This window comes from Chiloscyllium plagiosum, chromosome 30 (genome assembly GCF_004010195.1).
Source record: "Chiloscyllium plagiosum isolate BGI_BamShark_2017 chromosome 30, ASM401019v2, whole genome shotgun sequence".
Taxonomy (NCBI): Eukaryota; Metazoa; Chordata; class Chondrichthyes; order Orectolobiformes; family Hemiscylliidae; genus Chiloscyllium; species Chiloscyllium plagiosum.
In genome coordinates, this window is record NC_057739.1 from 3022656 (window position 1) to 3042925 (window position 20270).

A 20270-nucleotide genomic window follows, 5' to 3' on the forward strand; every position below is an offset into this window, starting at 1 on the left:
GTTTAGCTGTGACTACGTAGCCATTTCTAGTCTATGTAGACTAACTGCTGATCATGGAACCCCATCTAAAAATAGAATGCTTGGGTTTTTTAAATCCTGGCTGTGAGGACTGTTCTGCCTCTAACAAAGAAACAAAGGAACATGTTGTTTAAACTGATCAGTGGTCACAGTAGTTTATGACATGTACCAATTATCACACAGGCACTGGAACTCTGAGTGATCACCAAATAGATACAATAGCGAGAGACATTTGTAACTCCTTTATCACCAAATGCCTAACTCTGTTTTGCAAACTCTTTGTATTTTCTGACAGGTCACCATTTATTTGTGAACACAACCCTATCAGATACTGCAGTTGGGCTCATCCTGCTTATAGCATCATTGTTTGTTCTGTGTATCTGCCTGGTCCTCATTGTAAAGCTGCTGAATTCAGCTCTGAAAGGAAGGATGGCACAGGTGATGAAAAAAGTGTTCAATACAGGTATGTCCAATAACTGTGCAACCCATCCCTTAGAACATACTTCAAAAATTACAGTCATATAATAGAGCCAGTATAATACACAGCATGTCATGGTAATGCAGTGACAGAGTACTACTCAGTGTCAGGAGAATATACAGTGCTAATATAATAGTTACAGTGTCAATATGATATTGTCAGTGTCATGGTTACAGTGTGACTGTAATGGTTACAGTGTCAGTGTATAAGCTATGATATCAATGTCATAGTTACAGTGTCAGTATAATGGTTACAGTGTCAATGTAAAGGCTATAGTGTATCTATAATGGTTACAGTGTCAGTGTAATAGCTACAGTGTCAGTGTAATAGCTACAGTGTCAGTTCAACAGTTAAAGTGTCGCTGTAATGGTTAGTGTCAGTGTAATAGCTACAGTGTCAGTGTAATAGTTACAGTGTCAGTGTATTAGCTTCAGTGTCAGTATAATAATTACTGTGTTAATGTATTAATTCTAGTGTCAGTATAATACTCATTTGTCCATACAGTACTCACATTCTGCATCATACCCAGTGACAGTATAATATTCCCAGCATCTGTAGAATATTAATGTCAGTATAATACTTATATATCTATGTAATATTCACATACTGCATGATAGTTACAATATCAGTATAATTGGAGGCCGGATAAATACTCTGTCTCCGTATAATACTCACAATGCAAAAGTAAGGTTGATACTGTCAGTTTAATACTTGCAGAGTCTTCACATTAGTTATTATACTAATGTTATGGGTGTTATAGTGATATTGTGAGTATTTTTGCTGGCGTTGTATAAGACTGACACTGTCAGTATTGCTGTAACACAGTGAGTATATAGTGACACTGCTGGTACTGCACTAATCATGTTTGACTAATTTGTTAGAGTTACTCGAAGTAACAAGCAAGGTGGGTAATGGGGATGCTGTAGATGTAATTTATCTGGACCTCTGGAAAGCATTTGATACGTGCTGCACAAAAGTTTAATTCACAAGTTTGGATCATTTGAGATTAGGGGTAATTGCAGTGAGGAAATAAGAACCTTACAAATGGATATAGGTAGGTTAGAAGAGTAGGCCAAATCGTGGCAGATGGAGTTTAACATGGATAAGTGCGAGGTCATGCATTTGGGCAAAAAAAAGGGAAGGCGACCTACTATCTTAATGGGGAGAGACTTCGGGGTGCTCCGGTATAGAGGGATCTAGCTGTACTCTTTTATGACTCATAGAAAACTAGCATGCAGGAACATCAGATAATAAAAGCCAAATACGATGTTGGCTTTTATAGCTAATAGAAATAAACGTAAGGAAGTATTGTTGCAATTTTACAAGGTATTAGTGAGACCATACCTGGAGTATTGTGCAAAGTTTTGGTCCCCTTATTTGAGGAAAGATGTAGTGATATTCACTAGATTGATCCCAGAGATGAGGGCTTTGTCGTACGAAGAGAGATTGAACGGATTAGGCCTTTACTTTCTCGAATTAGTAGAATAAGGGGAGATTAAATATTTAAGATGATAAAAGGTGAGAATTAAATAGAAAAGATGTGGGGCATACATGGACGAGAGTCATAGTCTTAGGATAAGGGGTAGAAAATTACAAACAGAGTTGAGGAGAAGTTACTTTCCCAAAGGATTGTGAATTTGTGGAATTTGCAACTCCAAAGTGTGGTGGATGCTGCACCAGTGAGTAAATTTAAGGAGGAATTAGACAGATTATTAACTGGTAATGGGTTGAAGGGATATGGCGAGAAGGCAGGAAAATGGGGGTGAGGAGCAAATCAGCCATGACTGTCTGTATTACTCTAACACAGTGAGTATACAATGTCTCTGTCTGTACTGCAGTAAGACAGTGAGTATATACTGAATCTGTCTGTATTGCTCTAACACAGTGAATATGTACTGATTCTGTCATTATTGCTCTAACACAGTGAGTATACACTGACTCTGTCTGTATTACTCGAACACATTGAGTATACATGGACTCTGTCAGTATTGCTCTAACACAGTGAGTATGTACTGACTCTGTCTGTATTGCTCTAACACAGTGAGTATACACTGACTCTGTCTGTATCACTCTAACACAGTCAGTATACACTGATTCTGTCATTATTGCTGTAACACAGTGAGTATACACTGACACGTTCTGTATTGCTCTAACACAGTGACTACACACTGACTCTGTCTTTATTGCTCTAACACAGTCAGTATACACTGACTCTGTCTGTATTGCAGTAACACAGGGAATATACACTAACTCTGTCACTATTGCTGTAACATGGTGAGTATACACTGACTCTGTCATTATTGCTGTAACATAGTGATTATACACTGACTGTGTCATTATTGCTCTAACACAGTGAGTATACACTGACTCTGTCATTATTGCTCTAACGCAGTGAGTATGCATTGACTCTGTCTGTATTACTCGAACACTGAGCATACACTGACTCTGTCATTATTACTCTAACACAGTGAGTATACAATGACTCTATATGTATTGCTGAAACACAGTGAGTACACACTGATACTGTCTGTATTACACTAACACAGTGAGTATACAATGACTCTGTCTGTATTGCTCAAACACACTCAGTATACACTGATACTGTCTGTATTACTGTAACACAGTGAGTATACACTGACTCTATCTGTATTGCTGTAACACAGTGAGTACACACTGACTCTATCATTATTGCTCTAACTCAGTGAGTATACACTGATTCTTTCATTATTGCTCAAACACACTGAGTACACACTGACTCAGTCATTATTGCTCTAAAACAGTGAGTACCCACTGACTCTGTCATTATTGCTCTAACACAGTGAGTATACACTGACTCTGTCTGTATTACTCGAACACATTGAGTATACATGGACTCTGTCAGTATTGCTCTAACACAGTGAGTATGTACTGACTCTGTCTGTATTGCTCTAACACAGTGAGTATACACTGACTCTGTCCCGCACCAGAGTCTTATACAACTGCAACATGATCTCAGGACTCCGGAACTCAATTCCTCTACCAATAAAAGCTAGTACGCCATATGCCTTCTTCACTGCACTATTTACCTGGGTGGCAACTTTCAGAGATCTGTGTACATGGACACCAAGATCCCTCTGCTCATCCACACTACCAAGTATCCGACCATTAGCCCAGTACCCCATCTTTTTGTTACTCTTACCAAAGTGAATCACCTCCAACTTAACTACATTGAACTCCATTTGCCACCTTTCTGCCCAGCTCTGCAACTTATCTATATCCTGCTGTAACCTGACACATCCTTCCTCCCTGTCAACAACTCCACCGACTTTCGTATCATCCGCAAACTTGCTCACCCAACCTTCTAGCCCCTCTTATACACTGACTCTGTCTGTATTACTCTAACACAGTGAGTATTCAATGACTCTGTCTGTGTTGCCCTTCAGCCCAAAAGGTCCACACCGACCCGCCGATGCACAACCCACCCATACCCCTACATTTACCCCTTACCTAACACTAGGGGCAATTTAGCATGCCCAATTCACCTGACCTGCACATCTTTGGACGGTGGGGGGAAACCGGAGCAGCCAGAGGAAACCCACGCAGACACAGGGAGAACGTGCAAACTCCACATAGTCAGTCGCCTGAGGCGGGAATTGAAGCCAGGTCTCAGGTGCTGTGAGACAGCAGTGCTAACCACTGTGCCACCGTGCCGCCCACTACAGTGAGTCTACACTGACTCTGTCATTATTGCTCTAACACAGTGAGTATACAATGACTCTGTCTGTATTGCAGTAACACAGCGAGTATACACTAACTCTGTCACTATTGCTGTAACAGAGTGAGTACACACTGACTGTGTCTGTATGACTCTAACACAGTGAGAATACACTGACTCTGTCATTATTGCTGTAACACAGTGAGTACGCACTGACTCTGTCTTTATTGCTCTAACACAGTGAGTATACACTCACTCTATCTGTATTACTGTAACACAGTGAGTATACACTGACTCTGTCATTATTGCTGTAACATAGTGATTATACACTGACTGTGTCATTATTGCTCTAACACAGTGAGTATATACTGACTCTATCTGTATTGCTTTAACACAGTGAGTACACACTGACTCTATCATTATTGCTCTAACTCAGTGAGTATACACTGATTCTTTCATTATTGCTCAAACACACTGAGTACACACTGACTCAGTCATTATTCTGTATTGCAGTAACACAGCGAGTATACACTAACTCTGTCACTATTGCTGTAACAGAGTGAGTACACACTGACTGTGTCTGTATTACTCTAACACAGTGAGAATACACTGACTCTGTCATTATTGCTCGAACACAGTGAGTATACACTGAATCTGTCTGTATTGCTCTAACACAGTGAGTATACACTGACTCTGCCATTATTGCTCTAACACAGTGAGTACACACTGACTCTGTCATTATTGCTCTAACACAGTGAGTATACACTGACTCTGTTTGTATTGCTCTAACACATTGAGTATACACTGATTCTATCATTATTGCTGTAACACAGTGAGTATACACTGACTCTGTCATTATTGGTCTAACACAGTGATTACACACTGATTCTGTCATTTTTCTCTAATACAGTGAGTATTCACTGACTCTGTCTGTATTGATCTAACACAGTGAGTATATACTGACTCTGTCTGTATTACTCTAACACAGTGAGTATACACTGACTCTGCCAATATTACTCTAACACAGTGAGTAAACATTGACTCTGTCATTATTGCTCTAACACAGTGAGTATACATTGTCACTGTCTGTATTACTCTAACACAGTGAGTGTACATTGACTCTCTGTACTGCTCTAACACAGTGAGTATACACTGACTCTGTCTGTACTACTCTAACACCGTGAGTATATAATGACTCTGTCTGTACTGCTGTAAGACAGTGAGTACACACAGACTCTGTCTGTATTACTCTAACACAGTGAGTATACACTGACTCTGTCTGTATTACTCTAACACAGTGAGTATACACTGACTCTGTCTATATTGTGCTAACACAGTGAGTATACACTGACTCTGTCTGTATTGCTGCAACACAGTATGTACACACTGACTCTGTATTGCTGTAACACAGTGAGTGTACATTGACTTTCACTGTATTGCTCTAACACAGTGAGTATACACTGACTCTGTCTGTATTGCTCTGACACAGTGAGTAAACAATGTTTCTGTCATTATTGCTCTAATACAACGAGTATACACTGACACTGTCTGTATTGCTCTAACACAGTGAGTACACACTGATTCTGTCTGTATTGCTCTAACACAGTGAGTACACACTGACTCTGTCATTATTGCTGTAACACAGTGAGTATACACTGACCCTATCTGTATTACTCGAACACACTGAGTTTACACTGACTCTGCCATTATTGCTCGAACACAGTGAGTATACACTGACTCTCTCTGTTTTGCTGTAACACAGTGAGTGTACACCGACTCTGTCTGTATTGCTCCAACACAGTGAGTACACACTGACTATGTTTGTATTGCTGTAATAGTGAGTATACAATGACTCTGTCTGTATTACTCTAACACAGTGAGTATACAATGACTCTGTCTGTATTGCTCTCACAGTGAGTATATACTGACTGTCTGTATTGCTGTAACACAGTGAGTATTCACTTACTGTGTCTGTATTGCTCTAACACAGTGAGTAAACAATGATTCTGTCATTATTGCTCTAACACAACGAGTATACACTGACACTGTCTGTACTGCTCTAACACAGTGAGTATACACTGACTCTGTCTGTATTGCTGTAACACAGTGAGTACACACTGACTCTATCATTATTGCTCTAACACAGTGAGTAAACAATGATTCTGTCATTATTGCTCTAACAAGAGTATACACTGACACTGTCTGTACTGCTCTAACACAGTGAGTACACACTGACTCTGTCATTATTGCTGTAACACAGTGAGTATACACTGACCCTATCTGTATTACTCGAACACACTGAGTTTACACTGACTCTGCCATTATTGCTCGAACACAGTGAGTATACACTGACTCTCTCTGTATTGCTGTAACACAGTAAGTGTACACCGACTCTGTCTGTATTGCTCCAACACAGTGAGTACACACTGACTATGTTTGTATTGCTGTAATAGTGAGTATACAATGACTCTGTCTGTATTACTCTAACACAGTGAGTATACAATGACTCTGTCTGTATTACTCTAACACAGTGAGTATACAATGACTCTGTCTGTATTACTCTAACACAGTGAGTATACAATGACTCTGTCTGTATTACTCTAACACAGTGAGTATACAATGACTCTGTCTGTATTGCTCTAACACAGTGAGTATACACTGACTCTGTTTGTATTGCTGTAACACAGTGAGTATACACTGACTCTGTCTGTATTGCTCTAACACAGTGAGTATACACTAACTCCGTCTGTATTGATCTAACACAGTGAGTACACACTGACGCTATCTGTATTGCTCTAACAAAGTGAGTATACATTGACACTGTCTGTATTACTCTAACACTGTCAGTATACACTGACTCTTTCTGTATTGCTGTAACATAGCGAGTATACACTGACGCTGTCATTATTGTTCTAACACAGTGAGTATACACTGACTGTCATTATTGCTCAAACACAGTGAGTAAACACTGACTCTGTCATTATTGCTCTTACACAGTGAATATACACTGACTTTGTCTGTATTACTCTAACATAGTGTGCATATAATGACTCTGTCTGTATTGCTCTAACACAGTGAGTATATACTGACTCTGTCTGTATTGCTCTAACACAGTGAGTATATACCGACTCTGTCTGTATTGCTGTAAAACAGTGAGTACACACTGACTCTGTCTGTATTGCTGTAAAACAGTGAGAATACAATGATTCTGTTTGTATTGCTGTAACACAGTGAGTACACACTGACTCTGTCTGTATTGCTCCTAAACAGTGAGTAAACACTGACTCTGTCTGTATTACTCTAACACAGTGAGTATACACTGCTGTTTGTATTGCTCTAACACAGTGCGTATACACTGACTCTGTCTGTATTACTCTAACACAGTGAGTATACACTGACTCTGTCATTATTGTTCTAACACAGTGAGTACACACAACTCTGTCTGGATTGCTCTAACACAGTGTGTATACACTGATTCTGTCATTATTACTCCAACACAGTGAGTATACACTGATTCTATCATTATTGCTCTAATACAGTGAGTACACACTGACTCTGTATTGCTCAAACACAGTGAGTATACACTGACTCTGTCATTTCTGCTGTAACACAGTGAGTATGCACTGATACTTTCATTATTGCAGCAACACAGTGAGTACACACTGACTCTGTCTGTATTGCTCTAACACAGTGAGTATACACTGACTCCGTCTGTATTGATCTAACACAGTGAGTATACACTGACTCTGTCATTATTGCTCTAACAAACCGAGTATGCATTGACTCTGTCTGTATTACTCCAGCACAGTCAGTATACACTGACTCTGTCTGTATTGCTGTAACATAGTGAGCATACACTGACTCTGTCTGTATTACTCTAACACAGTGAGTATACACTGACTCTATCTGTATTGCTCCAACACAGTGAGTACACACTGACTCTGTCTGTATTGCTCTAACATAGTGAGAATACACTGACTCTGTCATTATTGCACTAACACAGTGAGTACACTCTGACTCTGGTATTATTGCTATAACACAGTGAGTACACACTGACTCTGTCTGTGTTGCTCTAACACAGTGAATATACACTGACTCTGTCTGTATTACTCTAACAGTGAGTATACACTGACTCTGTCTGTATTGATCTAACACAGTGAGTACACACTGACTCTGTCATTATTGCACTAACACAGTGAGTACACTCTGACTCTGGTATTATTGCTCTAACACAGTGATTATACACTGACTCTGTCTGTATTGTTCTAACACAGTGAGTATACACTGACTTTCTCCGTATTGCTCTCACACAGTGAGTATACACTGACTCTGTCTGTATTACTCTAACACAATGTGCATACAATGACTCTAGCGTATTGCTCCAACACAGTGGGTATATACTGACTCTGTCTGTATTGCTCTCACACAGTGAACACACACTGACCCTGTCATTATTGTTCTCACACAGTGCGTGCACACTGACTCTGTCATTATTGTTCTAACACAGTGAGTACACACCTACTCTGTCATCATTGCTCTAACACAGAATCAGTGTATACTCACTGTGTTAGAGCAATGATGGCAGAGTAGGTGTGTACTCACTGTGTTAGAACAATAATGACAGAGTCAGTATATACCCACTGTGTTAGAGCAATACAGACAGAGTCAGGGTATACTCACTGTGTTAGAGCAAAAATGACAGAGTCAGTGTATACTCGCTGTGTTCGAGCAATAATGACAGAATCAGTGTATACTCACTGTCATTATTGCCCGAACACAGCGAGTATACACTGACTCTGTCATTATTGCTCTAACACAGTGAGTATACCCTGACTCTGTCTGTATTGTTCTGACACATTGAGTTTACACTGACTCTGACATTATCGCTCTAACACAGTGAGTATACACTGACTCTGTCATTATTGCTCTAACACAGTGGGTATACACTGACTCTGTCAATACTGTTGTGACACATTGAGTACATATTGATTCTGTCAATATTGCTCAAACATAGTAAGTACTGACACTGTCGGTACTCCTTGAACAAACTGTAAGTACTGATACTCTCAGTATTGTTCTAACACAGCTAACACATACTGACTCTGTCGATATTGCTTGAACACATTGAGCACATATGGACATAGTTGCTATTGGTCCAACACTGTGCGTATATACTGACATGGTTGGTATTGCTCTCACACAGTGAGTATACACTAACACTGAAAGTAAGCTCCAACACAATGAGTACACACTGACACTGTCAGTGTTGTTCAAACACAGTGAGTATATACTGATGCTGTCGATATTACTCTAACACAGTGAGCACCTACTGATGCTGTCGGTACTGCTCTAACACGGTGATATATACTGACCCTGTTAATATTGCTCCAAAACAATGTGTACATACTGACACTGTCCATATTGCTCTAATACAATCAGTATATACTTACTCTGGCCATATTGCTTTAACATAGTGAGTATATACTGATACTGTCGGTATTGCTGCAACACTGTATAAGTGGAGGCTTATGTGACATTGAGGCGAGATTGTTCAGATGAGGCGACGAGAGTTACAGAGTAGCTAGGAAGGATTTAACGAGAGAGTTAAGAAGAGCTAAGAGGGGCCAGGAGCAGTCTGTAGCAAGTATAATAAAGGAGAACCCTAAAGCTTTCTATAGATATGTGAGGAATAAAAGGATAACGAGGGTAGGAGCAGGGCATGTCATAGTCAGAAGTGGGAAGTTGTGTGTGGACCCTGTGGAAATTGGAGAGATGATAAACAAATATTTCTCATCTGTTTTCACTCAGGGAAAGGACAATATTGTAGAGGAGAAGACTGAGAAATAGGCTATTAGACTAGAAAGGATTGAGGTTAGTAAGGAGGAGGTGTTATCAATTCTAGAAGGTGTGATAGTAGATAAGTCCCTGGCCAGATGGGATTTTTCTGAGAATTCTCTGGGAAGCTAAGAAGGAGGTGGCAGAGCCTTTGTCCTTGATCTTTGAGTCATCATTTTCTACAGGTTTAGTACCAGAGGACTGGAGGATAGCAAATGTTGTATCCTTGTTCAAGAAGGGCAGAAGAAATGACCCAAGTAATTATAGACCAGTGAGCCTTACGTCTGTTGTAGGAAAAATTTTGGAAAGGATTATACGAGATAAAATTTATAATCATCTAGCAAGCAACAATTTGATTGGAAAGAGTCAACATGGATTCGTCAAGGGCAGGTCGTGTCTCACAAACCTTATTGAGTTTTTTGAGAAGGTGACCAAGTATGTGGATCAGGGTAAGGCAGTTGACGTGGTGTACATGGACTTCAGCAAAGCCGTTGATAAGGTTCCACACGGTAGGCTGATGGAGAAAATGCAGAGGCATGGGATTGAGGGTGATTTAGCAGTTTGAATTCGAAACTGGCTTTCTGTAAGAAGGCAACAATTGGTAGTTGATGGAAAATATTCAGCCTGGAGTCTGGTTACTAGTGGTGTGCCACAAGGATCTGTTTTGGGACCACTGCTATGGAAAGATTCTTGGTAATGTGGATGTGCAGAGGGACCTTGTACATAGATCCCTGAAAGTTGTCACCCAGGTGGATAGTGCTGTTAAGAAGGCATACAGTGTGTTAGGTTCTTTTGGCAGAGGGACTGAGTCCCGGAGCTGTGATATCATGCTGCAACTATACAAAACACTAGTGCAGCTGCAGTTGGATTATTGTGTGCAATTCTGGTCGTTCCATTACAGGAAGGATGTGGAAGCATTGGGAAAGGTGCAGAGATTTACCAGGATGTTGCCTGGTCTGAAGCAAAGGTCTTATGAGGAAAGGCTGAGGGACTTGGGTCTTTTCTCTTTGGAGAGAAGGCAGCTAAGAGGGGATTTAATAGAAACGTGCAAGATGGTCAGAGGATTAGATAGGGTGGACAGTGAGAGGCTTTTTCCCAGGATGATGACATCTGCTTGTACAAGGGGGCATAGCTGCAAATTTAGGGGTGGGAAATTTAAGACAGGTGTCAGAGGCAGGTTCTTCACTCAGACAGTGGCAAGGGCGTGGAATGCCCTGCCTGCCAATGTAGTCAACTCAGCCACATTAGGGGCATTTAAACAGTCCTTGGATGAGCATATGGATGATGATGGGATAGTGTAGGGAGATGGGCTTAGATTAGTTCACAGGTCAGCACAGCATCGAGGGCCGAAGGGCCTGTTCTGCGCTGTCTTGTTCTATGTTCTATACTGACACCATTGGTATTGCTCTAACACAGTGAGTACATGTTGACTCTATCAGTAGTATGCAGATCTGTAACTATTATACTGACAGTAACTATTACTCTAACTCAGTGCCTTTGTAACCATCTGAGTTACTGTACAATACTCAGTATTGATGCAATACTCAAACCTCCAGCATAATAGTGTCAGTATAATATTCAGGGTCAGTGTAATGCTCTGATTGTGGTATCAGTCTAATACAGTCAGTACTCTACTGATTTGTGTCATATTCTGTGTAGTACTTAATATTAATACAGTACTTAAACAGTCAGTGTAATAATGACACTGCAAAGACTGTTAAACACAGAATACTATAAAAACTCATCAGGTCTGGCAACAGAGTTAGAACATAGAACATAGAACATTACAGTGCAGTACAGGCCCTTCGGCCCTCCATGTTGCGCCGACCTGTCATACCAATCTGAAGCCCATCTAACCTACACTATTCCATGTACGTCCATATGCTTGTCCAATGACGACTTAAATGCACTTAAAGTTGGTGAATCTACTACCATTGCAGGCAAAGCATTCCACACCCCTCAATTTAAAGCTATGCCCCCTCGTGCTCGCCATCCCCATACTTGGAAAAAGGCTCTCCCTGTTCACCCTATCTAACCTTCTGATTATCTTATAGGTCTCTATTAAGTCACCTCTCAACCTTCTTCTCTCTAACAAAAACAGCCTCAAGTCCCTCAGCCTTTCCTCGTAAGACATTCCCTCCGTACCAGGCAACATCCTAGTAAATCTCCTCTGAACCCTTTCCAAAGCTTCCAATTCCTTTTTATAATGTGGTGACCAGAACTGTACACAATACTCCAAGTGCAGCTGTAACAGTTAGAATTTCAGATCCAGTGACCTTTCTTCAGACTTCGGGTTCTGGTCACTTGACCTAAAACATGTAACTATGTTTTTTCTCCACAGATGCCGCCAGACCTGCTGAGAGTCCCCAGTAATTTCTGCTTTTGTTTCAGATTTCCAACATCTGCAGTTCTTTGTCCTAAAGACTCTTCATGTGCTTCTTTTCAGACTTCCCTTTTCCCTTTGGTTGGCTGAATGGTTATTTGGCGATTTTAGTTGGTGCCATTATGACTTTCATTGTTCAGAGCAGCTCAGTGTTCACATCAGCGATTGTCCCACTCATAGGTAAGAGGAAATTCTCTGGATGCCAGCCTGTTACACCAATAGTCTCAGACATTGAGTGGTGTTGGTCAGTGAGGGCTGTTTGTCATTGACCTGGAGCCAGCATTTACACGCCTTAAACAGACATCCATACTGATCCTCCTCATTTCCAACTCCTCAACACAGGCCACACCCACTCCCAGGCTCCACCCACTCCCAGGCTCCTCCCCTGCCCAGGCTCCTCCCCTGCCCAGGCTCTACTTGTGCCCAGGCTCCAACCACTCTGAGACGCCACATGGGTCCAGGCTCCACCCAATCACAGGCTCCTCCCCTGCCCAGGCTCCACCTGTGTCCAGGCTCCACCCAGACCCAGGCTCCTCCTGTGTCCAGGCTCCACCCACTCCCAGGCTCCTCCTGTGTCCAGGCTCCTCCTGTATCCAGGCTCCATCTGTGTCCAGGCTCCACCCACTCCCAGGCTCCTCCTGTGTCCAGGCTCCACCTGTGTCCAGGCTCCACCCACTCCCAGGCTCTTCCCCGCTCAGGCTCCACCTGTGTCCAGGCTCCATCTGTGTCCAGGCTCCACCCACTCCCAGGCTCCACCCACTCCCAGGCTCCTCCTGTGTCCAGGCTCCTCCTGTGTCCAGGCTCCACCCACTCCCAGGCTCCTCCCCTGCTCAGGCTCCACCTGTGTCCAGGCTCCACCTGTGTCCAGGCTCCACCCACTCCCAGGCTCCTCCCCTGCTCAGGCTCCACCTGTGTCCAGGCTCCACCTGTGTCCAGGCTCCATCCACTCCCAGGCTCCTCCTGTGTCCAGGCTCCACCTGTGCCCAGGCTCCACCCACTCCCAGGCTCCTCCTGTGCCCAGGCTTCACCTGTGCCCAGGCTCCACCCACTCTGAAGCTCCGCCACTGCCCTGCATCCTAAAATTGCCTGGAGTCTCCCTGGAATTAAAGAAAAATCTCAAGTCCCTGCTCCCAGGAGCCTGTCAGAATCTCAGTGTTCTGCTTAAAGTCATGGCCAGTAACTTCAAACCATTTCATCCAATGTGGTAGTGAGTGGGGCCAAGCAGTGATTGTGGAATGATCCAGTGTTGGGATGCTCATTGTCAATGGTGGATGTGTTGGGTGTAACCTGTGGCACAGAGTGAGCTCCTGGGCCAGACAGGGACCTTGAAATTCCAGCAATCCATTCAAACAGAGTTGTCACCTGATTGTAAATACTGGCTCAGACCATGAGCTGAAAATGTGTTGCTGGAAAAGCACAGCAGGTCAGGCAGCATCCAGGGAACAGGAGAATCGACGTTTCGGGCATAAGCCCTTCTTCAGGAATCAGGCTTATGCCCGAAACGTCGATTCTCCTGCTCCTTGGATGCTGCCTGACCTGCTGCGCTTTTCCAGCAACACATTTTCAGCTCTGATCTCCAGCATCTGCAGTCCCCACTTTCCCCTCAGACCATGAGCTCCTGAGGGTCCAATCGTGGGCAGATGCCAGTCCCGAATTGGGCTGAGTCAGGAAATTGCAAATGAATACCTGGTGGAGCACCTTTTGGGGGTATAAATGGGAGTTATTTTAAAAGAGTAAGATGGGTGTGGAAATGATTTATAAAGAGGTAAATTGGTCCCCTTGGGGAGAAGGGCCAGATAGGCTCTGTATTAAGAGGAATTCCACAGCCAGTGACTGTGACTGGGCCCTATTCCCCCTCACAGTAATGAGTGACTTTGAGTGCTGGGGTCCGCTCATGGGATTGACTAGTGATGGGATCAGAGTGACCAAGCTGCACTTTTCCCTCTGACCTGTGCAGGGATCGGTGTGATCAGCCTGAAGAGGGCATACCCCCTGTGTTTGGGGTCAAATGTTGGAACAACGACCACAGCAATACTGGCAGCCCTGGCAAGCCCAGCGGAACAACTGGGCAATGCTGTACAGGTAACATAGCTTCGCTTCTCCACCCTCCGCCCCAATAATCATCCTCACACTTACACACTCATTCTCATTTCGAATCTAGATTACTCTCCATCAGCTTGGAGTGTGGAGGGACAGTGTTTATGTTATAGTTTGGTGGGTGAGGGATGGTGGTGCCCAATAATCATCCTCACACTTACACACTCATTCTCATTTCGAATCTAGGTGACTCTCCATCAGAGCTTGGAGTGTGGAGGGACAGTGTTTATGTTATAGTTTGGTGGGTGAGGGATGGTGGTGGTGATGGGAGTAGTGGGTGTAGGGTGCTGGTGGGGAAAACACGTTAGTAGTTTACATTAAGTGATTGGAATGTGAGAATGACAGAACAATGGTGTGTCTCCTGCCAAACTTGAAAGGTCAGTAAGTGAGATGGGGGGAAGGGAGGACATCACAATTTAAAGGTGTTGAATTCCACATTAAGTCTAGACAGCTATAAAGTGCCTGTTCTGAAGATGAGATGTTGTTCCTCCAATTTGCGAATGATTCACTGGAACACTGCAGCACACTGAGGACAGACACGTGGCATGTGAACAGGACACTGCGTTAAAATGACCAGACACAGGAAGGTAGGGGTCCTGTTTGTGCACAGACTGGAGGTGTTCCACAAAGCGGTCACCCTGGCTGTGTGTGGTTTCTCCAAGCTAGAGTAGGCCAAATTGGGGTGCAGCAACTATAATACACAAGATTGGAGGAGGTGCAAGTGAAATGCTGATTCACCTGGAAAGACTGTTTCGACCCTTGGATGGTGAGCAGGGAGAAGGTGAGGGGCAGGTGTTGCAACTTCTGCTGGAAGGTGCGTTGGGGAGCAGGGGGTGATGTTGGTGGTTGTGGAATAGACTAGGGAGTCTGGAAAGGAATGATCCTTGCGAAATGCAGACGGGGAGGGAGGGGAAGATGTGTTTGGTGGTGACGTTCTGCTGGAATTGTCTGAAATGGCAGAGAATGATCTTTTGAATGTAGAGGCTAGTGAGATGAAACGTAAAAACAAGGGGAACCCATATCACGCTGTTGTGAGTGAAGGGAAGGGGCACGGGTGGAAGCACGTCTGGTAGGTCAGATGAGGTTGAGGGCCCTGTCGACCACGGTGGGTGTGAAACCTAGGTCGTGGGTGAAGTAAACACTGTCAGCAGTGCTGTTTTGGAAGATGGTACAGGTGGAGTATATGAAGGAACTCGGAGGATGGGATGGATTCCTTACAGGACATTGAGTATGATGAGTTGGAGTGAAGGTAGCTATGGGAGTCAGCAGCTTTGTAGTGGATAGCAGTGGACAGTTTATTCCCCGAAATGGAGACAGAGAGGTCAAGGAAAGGAAAGGAAGTTCCAGAAATGGATGATGTGCAAGTTATAGAGAGGTGGAAATTGGAGGCAAAATGAATGAAGTTTTCAAGGTTCTGGTGGGAGCATGAAGCAGCATTGAAGCAGTCATCGATGTGCTGACAAAAAGGGGGTCAGTGTCAGACTGGAACAAGGATTGTTCCACATACCCCATAAAGAGGCAGGGTATAACTGGGACCTATGCAGGTGCCCGTTGCCACTCCTTTGACTCGGCAGAAGTGAGATGAATGAAAGGAGAAATTGTTCAGTGAGAGAACAAGTTCAGCCAGGCAGAGGAGGGTGGTGGGGGATGGGGATTGTTCAGGCCTCTGGTCAAGGAAGAAGCCGAGAGCTCTCAGACCATCCTGATGGGTGATACAGGTATAGAGGGATTGGACATCCACGGCGAGCAGGAGGCAGTTAGGGCCAGGGAACTGGAAATTGTGAATTTTGACTGAGGAATCGTAGATATGGGTAGATAGGGACTGGACAAGTGGAGAGAGGATGGAGTCAAGATAGGAGGAAATGAGCTCAGTGTGGCAGGAACAGGCTGATACATTGGAACTATCAGCACAGTCTCTCACACTCACTCATACCTTTGCATGTGTTCTTACATCCCTCATGCTTACATACTCATTCTCATACTTTGTGTGTTGGGCGGCATGGTGGCTCAGTGGTTAGCACTGCTGCCTCATAGCGCCAGGGACCCAGGTTTGATTCCAGTCTGTGTGGAGTTTATACATTCTCCCCGTGTCTGCGTGGGTATCCTCCGGGTGCTCTGGTTTCCTCCCACAATCCAAAGATGTGCAGGTCTGGTGAATTGGCCATGCTAAATTGCCCAAAGTGTTAGGTGCATTAGTCAGAGGGAAATGATTCTGGAGGGTTACTCTTTGGAGGATTTGTTGGGCTGAAGGGCCTGTTTCCACACTGTAGGGTAACTAATCTAATCACTCACACTAGCACACTCATACTCACACACACTCACTCTTACCTTCATTCTCATGCATTTCTTGCACATTCTTCCAGACTCTCACTCATATTCACCCAGTTCTCACAACTCATACTTACATGTCTTTCATGCTCACACACATTCTCATTCACACTCTCTCGTACATATTTTCACTCACATTCTCACACATATATACTCACGCTGTCACACCCATCCTCACATCGATGCACACACCTTTGACTCGGCAGAAGTGAGATGAATGAAAGGAGAAATTGTTCAGTGAGAGAATAAGTTCAGCCAGGCAGAGGAGGGTGGTGGGGGATGGGGATTGTTCAGGCCTCTGGTCGAGGAAGAAGCCGAGAGCTCTCAGACCGTCCTGGTGGGTGAGACAGGTACATTCGATGCACTCACATTCTCACTTACCTCATAGATTCTCACACTCAGATGTAAACTCAGACCTTATTAGATTAGATTAGAATAGATTACAGTGTGGAAACAGGCCCTTTGGCCCAACAAGTCCACACCGACCCGCCGAAGCACAACGCACCCATACCCCTACATTTACCCCTTACCTAACACTACGGGGAAGTTAGCATGGCCAATTCACCTGACCGGCACATCTTTGGACTGTGGGAGGAAACCGGAGCACCCGGAGGAAACCCACGCAGACACGGGGAGAATGTGCAAACTCCACACAGTCAGTCGCCTGAGGCGGGAATTGAACCCGGGTCTCTGGCACTGTGAGGCAGCACATACTCATCGACACTCACTCTCACTCTGTGACACACCTTCACACACACATTCAAACACTCGCTTTTATATTCTCACACATCGCAAACATTATGCCATATTAAGGATCTCCCAATGGTTACATGTTGAGTTAGCAATGCTGAGTAATCCAGGAAACCCATTCCCTTATCTGCACTGAGTTGCATGGTACACCACTGTTGTGTTTTGCTCTTTCCAACTTTCTCCTTTCACTCTGATGGGGCATGTTTCCATGGTTACCAGCAGCCACCCCATATTTCACCCTAAAGTCTAGGCAGTGAACATAAAGTATGAGGTAAGGGACACTATATTGAGCCTGAAGTTTGAGATAAGGGACATAATCCAAGATTTTAAAATACTGGATAGTCCAGTTTAGAGACTTCTTCGTCAGATAAACTATTAAGTCTCTGAATAGGCAACTGAAGAATTTATAAATTGCAAAGACTTGCTACAAAGTGTAAAGTGAAGTGTTCGGGGAGGGAAGACAAAGTTGTTGAATACTCAGCAAATGGGTGCAGGCTGTGAAGTGTAAAAGAAATGGAACACAGAAGGCGCCAGAGCAGGTAGGAAAGCTTAAGAAGGCTTGGGGGATATTTTCCCTCCTTAGCAGAGGCAGACAATATAAGAGACAGAATAGAACTGTATAAAACACCAGTTCAAATCACGGTAGAGTATTGCTGGCAGTTCTGATCACTACATTACAGGAAAGACCTGATCACATTTAAGAGACTAAGAGGAGATTGATAGAGGTGTTGCCAGGAATGATTAATGTTGATGATGAAGAAAGACTGGACAGGCTGGGATTACAGGAGGAATGCAGCATTCTGCTGGGAGATTTAATTGAGGTGTATAAGATTATGAGACACTGAGGGAAAGTTCAAAGGAAGGGCTTATTTCCCTGAGCAGAGAGGTAGAAAGTTTGGGGAAGTGTTGAGGAAAACTATTTCGCTCACAGGGACAGGAACGTGGAAGGGGCAGAACACTCATCACATTGAAAGGGTGTGTGTTCGAAGAACCCTACGTTACAGGAATACGGACTAAGAGCTGGAAACTGAGCATAGACTGGATCAGTCCTATTCAAGTGAAGCAGATATCTGAGACAAATGGACTCCTTTTGTCTTGTAAACATTCTATGATTATATGAATGTTGGAGAAATGTGTAACAAACAAGTAAAAGTGGACCTTACATGTGAGAGGGAAGTGGAAAGAATTGCAGACTGGGATACACATTAGGTACAGAGTAGGTCCCCTGGGCAAGACAGGGTATACCCAAGGTTACTACAGGAAGTGAGGGAAGAGATTGCTGCATCTTTGGTGGTGATCTTTGCATCCTCACTGTGCACTGTAGTAGTGCCAGATGATTGGAGGGTGGCAAATGTTATTCCCTCATTCAAGAAAGGGAATAGGGATAACCCTGGGAATTATAGACGAGTCAGTCTTACATTGGTGGTGGGCAAATTATTGGAGAGGGTTCTGAGACACAGGATTTATGATTATTTGGAAAACATAGTTTGATTAGAGATAGTCAGCATGGCTTTGTGAGGGGCAGGTCATGCCTCACAAACCTTATTGGATTCTTTGAGGATGTGACAAGACACATTGATGACAGTAGAGCAGTGGATGTGGTATACATGGATTTTAGCAAGGCATTTGATAAGGTTCCCCATGGTAGACTCATTCAGAAAGTAAGGAGGGTAATCTGGCTGTCTGGATAAAGAATTGGCTGGCCCAAAGAAGACAGAGGATGATATTAGATGGAAAGTATTCAGCCTGGAGATCAGTGACCAGTGGTGTTCCACAGGGATCTGTTCAGGGACCTCTGCTCTTTGTGATTTTTATAAATGACTTGCAAGAGGAAGTGGAAGGGTGGGTTAGTAAGTTTGCTGATGACACGAAGGTTGGTGGAGTTGTGGATAGTGTGGAGGGCTGTTGTAGGTTGCAACAGGACATTGACAGGATACAGAGCTGGGCTGGGAAGTGGCAGATGGAGTTCAACCTGGAAAAGTGTGAAGTGATTCATTTTGGTAGGTCAGATTTGAATGCAGATTACAGTGTTAAAGGCAGTATGGGGGAACCGAGGGATCTTGGGGTCCATGTCCATATATTCCTCAAAGTTACCACCAAAGTTGATGGGGTTGTTAAGAAAATGTTCGGAGTATTGGTTTTCATTAGCGGGGGATTGAGTTTTAGAGCCGAGAGTTTATGCTGCAGCTCTATAGAGTCCTGGTTAGACCACAGTTGGAATCTTGTGTTCAGTTCTGGTTGCATCATTATAGGAAGGATGTGGAAGCTTTAGAGAGGGTGCAGGATGTTGCCTGGGCTGGAGGGCTTGTCTGATGAAGAAAGGTTGAAGGAGCTAGGGCTTTCCTCACTGGAGCAAAGAGGGTGAGAGGTGACTTGATAGAGGTGTATAAGATGAGGAGAGTAATAGATGGTGTGGATAGCCAGAGACTTTTTCCCAGGATGGAAATGTCTATTACGAGGGGGCATAATTTTAAGGTGATTGGAGGAAGGTTTAGGGGCGATGTCAGAGGTAAGTTCTTTACACAGACAGTGGTGGGTGCGTGAAATGCACTGCCAACAGCGGTAGCAGAGTCAGATACATTAGGGACATTTAAGCGACTCTTGGATAGGCGCATGGATGATCGTTTGGGAAATAGAACCCACTCACTTCAATAATTTCAGTCCGAGACAAGATCTGAAGCAGCAGT

General features: G+C 43.7%; 1 protein-coding gene across 1 annotated transcript in view; it reads left to right on the forward strand.

Annotated features, from left to right (window-relative positions):
* LOC122564704 (sodium-dependent phosphate transport protein 2B-like) overlaps positions 1 to 20270 on the forward strand; it is a 44297-nt gene that overhangs the window by 17416 nt on the left and 6611 nt on the right. The window contains exons 8-10 of the mRNA XM_043719820.1: positions 314 to 481; positions 12472 to 12588; positions 14366 to 14490. Of these exons, the coding sequence (XP_043575755.1) occupies positions 314 to 481; positions 12472 to 12588; positions 14366 to 14490 (410 nt within the window). The remainder of the gene's footprint in view (positions 1 to 313; positions 482 to 12471; positions 12589 to 14365; positions 14491 to 20270) is intronic.